General features: G+C 37.9%; 2 protein-coding genes across 2 annotated transcripts; both read left to right on the top strand.

Moving 5' to 3' along the window:
- The first annotated feature begins 806 nt into the window (after nt 1-806).
- On the top strand, nt 807-3,963 carry LOC112513238 (NPL4-like protein 2). Its single transcript, XM_025119444.1, has 2 exons — nt 807-1,921; nt 3,472-3,963. The coding sequence occupies exons 1-2, from the start codon at nt 941-943 to the stop codon at nt 3,724-3,726; spliced, it is 1,236 nt and encodes a 411-aa protein (XP_024975212.1). The 5' UTR covers nt 807-940; the 3' UTR covers nt 3,727-3,963.
- Nucleotides 3,964-6,797: 2,834 nt separating this feature from the next.
- LOC112513161 (protein SLOW WALKER 1) lies at nt 6,798-8,502 on the top strand. Its single transcript, XM_025119325.1, has one exon. The coding sequence runs from the start codon at nt 6,825-6,827 to the stop codon at nt 8,424-8,426; it is 1,602 nt and encodes a 533-aa protein (XP_024975093.1). The 5' UTR covers nt 6,798-6,824; the 3' UTR covers nt 8,427-8,502.
- The last annotated feature ends 3,802 nt before the right edge of the window (nt 8,503-12,304 follow it).

The raw sequence follows: 12,304 nt of genomic DNA, 5'->3' as shown, positions 1-12,304 counted from the left end.
AAAAAAATGAGGAATTTCAAATAGTTAATTTGATACTAATATCGATATATTTTTGTCAAATTTTATTGATATCTTCAAACATATATTTTATTCAAAAATAAAAACATCATCGAAAAATCACATAAAGTCATATTATAACATCGATTGAGATAAAGAATAAAATGAAATATTAAAATCACGATGTATCTCGTTGCATTGCGCGAATACGCTTCTAGTATATTTAAACATGTTTAGAGGGTCATTCAAGGGAGAAATCAATATTTTATGAGATCAAATTTCAACCACAAATCAAAGATTAAATTAGAAAATTAATAATTTAAGTAATTTTGACCATTTTTAACAGATGAAAGAATGGTGATTTACCCCGACTGGGTGGGGAATCCGGCTCACCCGACCCGAAGGAGGAYGGGGATTCCCCGCTAAAACGGGTCTCGGGGCTGGGGATCCCCAGCAGACTCAAACCGGGGACGAGGGATGTTACTCAAACTGAGGCTGGGGATCCCTGGTAGACTTAAACTGACGAATATTTTCATGGGGTTAGACGGAAGACAGGATGTCAATCCTCATACCCGCCAAAGACCGGAGCCGGGGGCGAAGGCTATTACAGAAAACGGGGGCGGAGGCTGGGGACGGGGATTACAAAACTCGCCCCATCCCCGGCCCGTTGTGATGCCTAAACAAATGGTTTTAGAGTTTGAAAAAAATGAGAAACTTATAAGGCCCGATGCTTAAAAGGAATGTTGGCCCAACTCATAACATCCCATGATTCTTTACTTYTGTTCTTATTTTTCCACCAAGATTACAATCCAACTTCCATACACATCCTTAAGGTATACGAATCGTACCACTTCTTTCCTTTTGCTTCTTCTCCAAGAGATCTCTGYATAAAATCTTCCATCTTCAATCCATCGGATTCTTCAATTTCACCGGAATCGGAAAGATGTTGATCAGAATCCGAAGCAGAGATGGATTAGAGCGTCTTCAGATCGATAATCCAAACATTACAATCGCTCAGCTCAAAACCCTAATCGAATCGCAACTCAGAGTCCCATTACACAACCAAACCCTGTCCACAAACCAGTCCTTACTCATTGCCAAAACCCATCCGGAAATCTCCCGATTCACCGACATGTCTAACCCTCAAACTCCGATTTCTGCACTCGGTATTGCACATGGTTCGATCATCTACCTTGCTTACGAGGGTGAACGAACCGTTGCCGGACCTCAAATCCGTCCTGCTGGATCGTTTGGACGGAAGATGACGATGGATGACCTTATCGCTAAACAAATGAGGATTACTCGTCAGGAAAACCCTCACTGTGAGTTGGTATCCTTTGATCGCGATGCCGCTAATGGATTTCAACATTACGTGAATGAAACCCTAGCGTTCGCCGTGAAACGAGGGGGTTTTATGTACGGAACGGTGTCGGAAGAGGGGAAAGTGGAGGTGGATTTCATATACGAACCGCCACAACAGGGAACGGAGGAGAGTTTGATTCTGTTAAGAGATCCMGATGAGGAGAAATTGGTGGAAGCCATAGCTTTGGGATTAGGGATGAGAAAAGTAGGGTTTATTTTCACTCAAACGATTGGACAGACGAAGAAGGAATACACGTTATCAAACCGAGAGATTCTGCAGGCGGTGGAGTTGCAGGCAGAGAGTGATTTGAAGGAATGGGTGACTGTAATGGTGAAATTGGAGGTTAATGAAGATGGCGGTGCAGATGTTCATTTTGAAGCTTTTCAGATGAGTGATTTGTGTGTTAAGTTGTTTAAAGATGGGTGGTTTGAGACGGAGATCGCCGGAGATGCTGATCCAAAGCTGTCGAAAATGAAGAAGGAGGTGGTGGTTGGAGGAAAAGATACAAAAGAAGTGGACAACGATTTCTTTTTGGTGGTTGTCAAGATTTTTGATCATCAGGTTCCTTTTTCATTCTTGATTTCTAGTTTCTTAATTGCTTCATAGTCTGATTTGATCTTCAATTTTGAATATTTTTTAGTTTAGCTACCGGTTTGTTTGCATTCATGATGAATAGTCGCCAGCGTTCACGATGAATAGCCGYGAATGGCTGTGTGTATTCATGACGAATGGCTGGATAAAATCTTGATTATTAATGCCAGTGACAGATATTCATGATGAATAACAGTCACAAAGTGGGTGGTTCCTGTTCCTAAAATATTTAAGGTTTCTAAATGAACCAGSCTTATGTTTCTAAAGCAAGTTTCTTGATTGCTTGATATCTGATTTGATCTTCAATCTTGAATATGTTATCTTAACTATTTGTGTTATTTATTTATGGCTGATATTGTTGCTTTCATGGCTATAAACACATCTGTTTTTCTTACATGTAATATATAACTCAACTATCTTTAATCGAAACCTGAATTAAGAACAGAATCTATGAGAAAAGCTTGGGTATGCAAGAATGCAAGAATCTTGGTTTTTCTTTTCCYTTTTCTTTTCGCTCACACTTTTGCAAATGGGGGGTCTTCACTGAAACGGCCGTTCTACCCTTTGGGTTAGAGGTTAGGTCTGCTTACATCCCACCCCTTCTGTACCCTAAATTCTGGGTTTGTTTGGTAGAAAAACCTCACGCTCTTGCACAAGCTGGGATCGTCATGGAAACATCTGCCTTATCTTTTGGTTAAAGATTTGGTCTGCGTACATCCSCTGATCCCAGCCCTACTAGACCTTCGAGCGGGATATGCTGTGTTTGTTTGGTTCGGTTTATACTACCACATGAATTGATTATCTCTTCTTATATATGGGCTTTGAGTTACTTGAATTTAGAGCATCTTCAATAGCTTCTGCATATTTTTTTCTCCAAGATGGAGAAAGAATAATTAAAATCTCCAAAAAGAATGACATCCAATCCTCACAGTTTTCCCSATTGTGAAGATTCTGGTATTAATTATATTATTAAAAATATTCAATACTTATTAGTATATCCCACCAAACTTCTAACATTTCATTGGTGGCAACAACAAAAAGGTTATTTCTCTCGATACCAGCATTTAGTTTTGGAGGGTTGTCCATTTGGTGAAGTTCCAAATGAGAATGGCAAAAAGGTTGAGAGGTCCAAAGAGAAGGTTCATCATATGTGAATCATTGATGAACCCGAAAAAAGTCCATTGGAAGATGCATAYGTGAATTCACGTTTGCCTAATTACCTTTTTTATCACTTATTCGCATATGAAGATTCATATATGAACCTGCATTTATGTTTTCTTTTACCAATGATTCACATATGAAGGTTCCATTCCCACCTCCAATTCTTTTTGCCCTTTTCATTTGAACCTTCCCCTTGGAGTATCTGTGTTGCAGCTAAAAAAGGATAAAAACTTCAAAATCTCTATTTTSTYCCCATTGGAGATGTTTTACATTATTGTTAACTGATCATCTTGAGTTGAATGTCGATAATTCAATATCGTAGTGTGTTTATTCTCATATATTAATTATTGGATTTGCAGGGTCCRTTATCATCAACGTTTCCAGTTGAGAATCGGAATACAATGGTGACAATGAGAAACTTGAAGAACCATTTGGATCGTACAAAAAATTTCCCGTTTGTGAAGCGAATATCCGACTTCCATCTACTTCTTTTGCTAGCCAGGTATCTTGATGTGAACTCCGACGTGCCAGCTTTGGCAGGTTGTGTCCATGCTCAAGCAACCATTCCCGAAGGTTATCAGATCCTAATCGACTCCATGGCTGCATCCGCTTGACCCCATTTGACACTTTGTGCAGTATCATTGATCGTCTCTTGAACCAATTGGCTTTGATTTTGCAACATTTCGATGGTTTGGTGAAAGAGGTTCGTGAATGTCGTCTGGGTCGGTCAGGTTTACCCATACGCGTTTTTATGCACATTCTTTTCTATATGTATTTATACTCTGGTTCTTACCTGTGGTCGTGAATGATATTCCGCTCAGCAATAGATGTTTTCGTATTTAAATTCAAAATCCAAATGGATCGTTTGGTAAAACATATYTTATCGGGTAACATTATCGGCCATCAAAATGGATTGGCTGGTAAGACTTCTCCATCACTTTGTYRGGTAAGATTCTCGATCCTTGTTATACCTCTTACCGCGTAAGATTTTAGGTTCTTGTTATATGCAAATATAATAGTAAGCATTTGATAAATGGCCGTTTACTGAACGCTTATCCGGATAAGCATTTGCCAAGTCACACTACCTTACCGGATGAATAAGAATTTTACCTGGTAAGAGCAAAGACAATAACCGATAGTCTTACTTGATAAGTGAAGGTAAAGAGATTTGCCATGGTTAGTTTTTACCAGGTAAATTGTTGCATATGATACCGTTTTGGTGGACTAAAATCTTACCCGGTAAATATGTAATAGTATTGAATTTTTCAGGTAAACGCTTATTGAATAAGTGTTTGGTAAACGGACCCTAATTTAAACCTTCTGGTTTGATTTGGCTTCTGATTTTGAAATTCTGATTGTCGAGCAAAAACTGGAAGTCCAACATATTCACACTCACACATATGTAAAACAAACAAATATACAATATTTATATATAGTGAATTAAACACTTTTTCACTTTTGGTCCATGTGGGTTTTTGTTTGTAACACTTTTGGTCCTTGTGGTTTTTTATTTGTAACACTTTTGGCCCCTATGGTGTCAAACATAGAGATGTGTTATTTTGGTATGCAAAAATGACGGCATTTGGTCCCTTACTCTAATGATTATTAAAAGAATCGGTTACATGAAGGGCATTTTAGTCTTTTTAGATTTTTATCTCATTTTCTATTAAATATCAAAMATCTTTTTATATGGTCAAWTAATATTGTGCYAAGTGTTCYATATAATRYTGTTTTAATGAYAACATAATTCATTCACCTCTTTGTGAAACATTTTTCTTCGGCTCGTAAACTCCGATTAGTCTCCACTGTTTACAACCACCCACCAGGCCACCACCACCACCGCGACATCGACAAAAGAAATTCAGATACTACTCTTTCCAAAAAATTGAACAAGAATATTYCAAAAATTTAGATGCCTTGAACAAAAATCAACCACATTCCAAAAAATTGAAGAACATCCAAAAATCAAGATACAAACTTAAACCCTAAATCACATACGAATCAAACTGTAAATCAAGAGACAACTCATACCATAAAATCAAAATCTRGATATCAAATAAGGCTCTAAAAGCCTAAAACAAACCCTCGGTTCTGAAGATCATTGAGCAAGGTGTGATCGATCAACATCTGTGGGGATTTGCAGCCCTGTGTCGTGGGGGGTGGGTGGTGCTCGAGATTTGTTGCTTTCTTTGTGGTGTTCGCCGGAGATAGGGAAGGTATGGAGTGGGGTGGGAGCTCGATATTTTGTGGCATGTGCAATGGGGTTTGCCGAAGATGGAGGATGGAGGGAACGGGTTAGGGGTGGGGAGCCCATGATCTGGGGTCTTTGYTGGAAAAGTCACAATCACGTTCGTGTCACAGAACTAGGAGGGGGGAGTGAACAAAGCTTGAGTAGAGAGAGACGATGATCATTTGTGACTCCTGGAGYAGAGGGAGTCGGTGATGACTTGTGGTCGATGGTGAAGARGGAGGCGGTGATCACCTCACATAGTGTTGGATTTCGAGATGGTCACCGGTTTGGRGGAAGGGGTTCATCTGAGGGAATGCGCTGGAGAAAGGGATCGAGAAGGGGGCAGGAGTAGGGGGCGAGAGGTGTCAGCTATATATATTATTTAAGTTACAATCTTCGTCCTTCTAATTTACATGTTTATTTATTTTTTAAATAAAATTGTGATTAAATGTAAAAAAGACCAAAATATCCTTCACTTAACGGGTTCTTCTAAATGGTCGATACAACCAAGGACCAAATCCGGTCGTTTTTGCATACCACATGGCGAATCTGTAATTTCGAACTATAAGGACCAAAAATGTTACAAACAACAAACCACAGGGACCAAATTTGTAGTTTACTCTTTAGTTTACTTTATACCTTGATTTTTTTCATTTTTTATCTTACACCTTTATCACATTAACATATTTAAACCATATATTAACTAAAATATATTTAAAAAATGTGTTTATCTTTTTATAAATTATATCATTATAATCGTCTCGTTAATATATTCGAAATGAGATTTGGGTATTTTTTGTTCAATCATATTAATTAAACTAGAAGAATACTCGCATAATACAACAAGATATATCTTCATTTTAATGTTTCGTTTTTATTTTTTGTTGTCTCTGTTGATATACTATGATTTATGTGGTTTTGAGAAAGACAATATTTTACGATTTAGTGAAGTAATTAATTTTTGGCTTAACAATAAAATTTTATAAAGATAATGTTTATATTAGAACTCAATGATTATCCTAATTATATTTTAGATTTTTTTTATATTTAAAATGAGATGTTTATCCTGTATTTGATTATGTTTATCCGCTGTTAGTTATACGAATTCTAACATGAAGGTTTAATAAGTTGTACTTACGCACAATTTACTTGTAATCTTAAATTTTAAATAATATATATAAATATATAATACTTCATGTATAATATAATAAATGGTTTTTAAGAATTTTTGTCAAATGCTTTATAATATAGTATAGATATAGATATCTTAATTATTCGCTTTATGGAATTATTTTTGTCGATTTCACTTTATTGGGTTCAGCTTGTTATGTTTGGTTAGTGGCCAAACTATAATTTATTAAAGAATGGTGTCTAAAATAGCAAGAGGGTCAAAGTGACGAGTATATAAACAATTGAAAAAACAAAGGACCAAAAACCCTAAACCCTAAAATCAAGAACCTGCGTCTTCCTTTCTCTCCTCCAATGGCGGTCGATGATCGGTCGGAAGCAATCGTCAAGACGTTTGCAGTGAAACCAAAGCTCAAACCGACTACAAACAAATCCACACCAACTCCAGAATCAAAATACTGGAAATCATTCAAACCCAAACAAACCCAAACCCTAGTTTCATCCATAACTTCACTTGCATTTTCCCCGACAGCTCCACATGATTTCGCCGCCACCCACTCCGCCACCGTAACTGTATTTTCCTCGCAAACTCTAGAGCCTAAATCAACTATCGCCGCCTTCAAAGACACCGCTACCTCTGCTTGTTTCCGATCTGATGGCCAACTGTTAGCCGCTGGTTCGTACTCAGGTTTGATCCAGGTGTTCGACATCAAGAAGAGATCTGCACTCAGACGCCTCCGTGGCCACTCGCGTCCAGTTCATTTTGTCAGTTACCCTCGCGTTGACAAGCTCCATCTCTTCTCCGGCGGCGATGATGCCGTGGTTAAGTATTGGGATGTTTCGTCGGAGATTTCGATTCATAACCTCATCGGTCATAAGGATTATGTCCGGTGTGGCGATGGATCTCCGGTCAGTGATGACATGTTTATCACGGGATCGTATGATCATTCCGTTAGGGTTTGGGACGTTAGGGTTTCAAGCGATACATCAATGTTGAACATCAACCACGGTTCACCGGTGGAGGATGTAATTTACTTACCATCTGGTGGTTTAATCGCCACCGCAGGTGGAAATAGTGTGAAAATTTGGGATGTGATTGGTGGTGGTAAGCTGCTACATTCGATGGAAAGCCATAACAAGACTGTGACTTCACTAACTGTTGGGAAAATAGGGCAAGATAGTGGGGATTTCACTAATCAATATCGAATTTTGAGTGTTTCATTAGATGGGTATTTGAAAGTATTCGATTACTCGAAATTAAAGATCACAAGTTCGATAAGGTTTCCATCTTCTCTTATGTCAGTGGCATTCTCACCAGATTGTTCCACTAGGGTAATTGGTACTTCAAATGGGATTCTTTATGCAGGGAAGAGGAAAACCGAAGAAACTGTTGGATCTGTGAAATCTGAATGGGGGAAATACGTTGGTTTTGGAGCTATAGATGAACCCGAGAAGAGGGTCTTAAGACCATCATATTTCCGGTACTTTCATCGTGGCCAAAGTGAGAAGCCTTCAAAAGGGGATTTCTTGATCATGAGATCGAAAAAGGTGAAACTTGCTGAACATGACAAGTTGTTGAAGAAATTTCATCACAAAGAGGCTTTGGTGTCAGCATTAAGAGCAAAAAATCCCGAAAACATAGTGGCAGTGATGGAGGAATTGGTGTCTAGAAAGAAACTATTGAAATGTGTTTCGAATTTGGGGGTGGATGAGCTTGGATTGTTGTTGGGTTTCTTGCAGAGGTACTCCACAATGCCAAGGTATGCTGGTGTGTTAATAGCATTTGCAAAGAAAGTAGTCGAAAGCCGAGCTGATGATATTACTGGTTCAGAGGAATTAAAATCCCACATCCGAAATCTAAAGAGATCGGTGATGGAGGAGATAAGAATCCAACAATCTTTGCAAGAAATCCAAGGTATCATTTCTCCTTTACTAAAGATTGCAGGGAGAAGATGAATCATATGATTGTTTTTTTCTTTGCATTTTTAAGACTTTTTTCAGGTTTCAAAAAGTTATCCAATTTTGTTTGCCATGAGTTAGGTTGTTGCTTATTTTGTTGTATGATTACTTTCTTTGAGGGATGATGCTATTCAACTATCTTATATCTTGTTTGATCCCCATTTATTCAGATGGGAAATTAACAAATATAACCATTTTACTCGACACAATTCATTTTCTAGCCCTTTTTTATCGAAGTTTCCAAAATATCATCAATTCCACTGTTGGTAAAGCACTTGGCTTGCGGAATGTTCGTTTTCCTATTAGAAATAATTGAAAAAACAAAAAGAGGTCATTGGGCAATTGGCTTGTTTGGCTTCTCAAGTGGCTCATTTGGCTCCTCAAGTTTGACCCAAATTTTGAATTCTTGGGTAATGTGGCTGCCCACCGGAATCGATGATATTTTGGAAACTTTGATGGGAAATTGGCTAGAAAATGAATTTGGTCGAGTGAAATGGCTAGTTTGGTCAATTTCCTTATTCAAATTCAGGTTCTAAGTTTGCTATGTCTTTTCGAACACAAACCACTTTTTTGTTGGACAAGTTTTTGAATAGACAATGAACATTGGGTTAACCATTGACCGTTGGTTAGGGTAATAGATTTAGTGCAAGGACTTTTGTTTGGTTGGGTGAACAACAACAACTGCTCTTGACTCGTAGTAGAGGTCAGTTCTGCAAACATCTCATTCTTCCTAGACCCCATCTCAAGCTAGGATTTAGTAAGTCCTACATGGGTAAAAAAGTAAATTTGTGAGATCTTATAAGCTTAGAGTTGTGTTCTATCGGTAACTTTCATCATCGTTTTAAATTGAATTGAATGGTATTGGACTAGATGTTGTTTTGGGTTTGGAGTGTTACGTACTAGAGTTGATTCTTGTACCATTGAGATGGTGGAACAAACTTTTAGGAAGATCTGATGTGGGGGTTTTTTTTTTTGTGATAACGTCATTTTACACGTGCAGAAAAATATTTGTAAGCTTTTTAGAGCATCTCCAGAATGGAGAATCAAAAGTCAAATTTCCAAATATTACTTTCATCTTTTATAGTTTTCTATTTTGTATGATTTCAAATGGAATTAAATTTCATCTTTTTATTAAATAATTTGTAAAAAAAACTATAAAAATAAGTAAGTTATCTTTTTATTAATTGATTATTAAAAAACAAAAGTTTTTTATTTTATTTTAAATATTATTATATACAAGTCCTGTGAAATCGTGTGATTTCAAATGATACATGATATTGGAATGGTACTGAATTTCAAATCCATTTGAGAAGTGTGGTTTAACTATATTGGTCCAAGCTTGTAAGCTATACTGGCTTGATTAGTTCTGATCCGGCCTGATTTACAATATTAGCCTCGTTTTTACTGTAGGTTTGATAACTCGATATCGTCTGATCTACTATATTGGCTCACGCCTGCAAACTATAACCTCTATGGATCGATATAGTAAATTAGAAAACTATAGTAAAACGAAACAATATAGCTTGCAAACTATAGTAAATTAGGCTCTATCTATTTTTTTTTTTGGGTATAACGGGCCTTATATAGCAAACCAAACTCGATTTTTGCGAGCTTAATGACTTGTTTCTACTTGCTTTATAAATCGGGTCGAGTTTACTCATGGGTTACAAGTTATATGTAATTAGTTAAAATACATGTTTTTTCAACTTAAAATAGGACATGAAAACACAATGTACATAACTGAAAGGAAAAAAAAAGCAGTTTCACAAAGTATGGAATTCTAATATTTTTTTTTATTAACCTGGATATCCAACCCGTTATGCGAGCCGACTAATCCTAGGGCAACCACCTGCTTTGCAGATAGCCCATAGTCACCGCWTTTGAACCTTCGTGGCCATAAGGGGATTTTTATTYCTTCTTGGATTTGAACCTGGGATCTCCTGGTATTTTTGACCTTTKGAGCTAAGCTAAAAYCAATCAGACACCACCCTTGTGGTTGGAATTCTAACATTTTCTCTCCATGGATTTATCAATATCTAAATTCTAGATATTGAATTCTTCAACAACCAAATGTTTCACCAACTAATATTTCAATACAGAGATTCAAAGTGTACTAAATGGACAAGATAAGAACTYACTGTCCYACATTTGATACGACATGGGACAKAGACAAAAAYTGGGACAAAGTGGGACACCGTGGGACAAAAAARRTTTTTTCTTGTTCAACCGAAATAGGTGGAACAACCGAACAAGATGGGACAAGAATGAGAGGTAAACTAGAATMTTACTAACYMACCMWCGTTTGATATATAACATTAACATGGTATTTGTTTTAGTAGTCACTACCGCTAGTTGCRGTCGTCGCCAGTCGGCGACCTCCCCCTCCTCCATCACCTCCACAACCACCATCGACTACCACGTCTATCAACACCTCCACAACCACCATCGGCCACCTACCACCATCGTTCATTGCCACTACCATAGTTGCCCAGCTCCACCTTCTCTTCTACTACAACAACCTCCTCCCATCTCCACAACAATGGTCGGCCACTCACCACCACCGTCCATTGTCACCACCACTACCATCGTTGGCCACCTCGACCTTCTATTCTACTACAATCTTCTCCACCACCATGGGCCACCTCACCTCCACCATAACCACCACCATGGGCCACCTCACCTCCACCATAACCACCACCATTGGCTACCACCACCACTTCCTACCCACACCACCGGCTACCACTACCACCGTCGGCCACGACTATTAGTTACCACTACCACTATCTACCATATTTATGTCCTCCACAACCACAATCGTCCATCTCCACCACCATGGTATCGTTGGCTACCGCCACCACCACCACCTCCACCATAACCACCATCACACCTACCTCCAACCACATAGGCTACAACTACTTCCCCCACCACTATCAACTGTCATCACCACCATYATCCACCATCTTCACGTTCTCYACAACCACTATCGTCCACCAATTACCAATGTTACTACCTCAACAACCATTGATGTTGCAACAATCTTTATCGTGCCTTCACCAATTGATAAAGATCTTCCAAACCGAATAAAACATAATTTCTCCTTTGTATGAATCAGGTTTTTTCAAAATACCATCAATTATATAAAAATTTTCATTCAAATTTGGTACTATTTTTTATTCAAGTATATGAAAATTGTGTAAAAATGTTTATAAAATAAATTGTTTACTTTATTTATGTTAGCTATAACTATTACATTATATATAAAATCATAAAATAACTTTTGGGAGCAACTAATGTAGTTCTGTCATGTTCAGTCCTACTCGTATCAAATACTAGACAAACACTTGTTTTGTCCAATACTGTCCTGTTCAGTCATATCCTCTTGTCTTGTCCAGTACTGTCCTGTCCAAATCATGTCTGCGTACCAAACGCTACCTAATAGATACCATATGCTTATCTACATACGTTATGAAAATGGAATATTATGTGTTAAGAATTAATAAAATAAAACTGACTGAGGAGGTTCTGTGCAATCCACGTGACGATGTACAATTTCGTAATTTCTCAATGTGAACTAAGTCTGAATACCCCAACCCTTCTCCATATATAGGATTATTTCTTCTGCAGACACGCCTCGTTTCTCGCCGTTAGTTGCTCGAAGAGTCAATCCGCTAAAAGGGATAGCAAAGTTGCTCTAACTTCATAAGATCGAGATCTAGAAATCAACGTGGTGAATTAAGTTGTGCGAGAAACCAACATAAATGACGAATCAAAGACGCCAAACACCCCTTCCACACCAACGATATGTAGGATCTAGGTAAATATCTACTGCTACGTTTTTCTGATTTTGTACCTTTTATGTTTGTTTGAGTCAAACA

This window comes from Cynara cardunculus (genome assembly GCF_001531365.2).
Source record: "Cynara cardunculus var. scolymus isolate 2C chromosome LG 5, CcrdV1, whole genome shotgun sequence".
NCBI lineage: Eukaryota > Viridiplantae > Streptophyta > Magnoliopsida > Asterales > Asteraceae > Cynara > Cynara cardunculus.
Note: the sequence above shows the minus strand (reverse complement) of the source record. Positions and strands in the feature narration are given on the sequence as shown.

Coding starts and splice junctions, on each gene's coding strand:
- LOC112513161 (XM_025119325.1), top strand. CDS start 6,825: ATGGCGGTCGATGATCGGTCGGAAGCAATCGTCAAGACGTTTGCAGTG.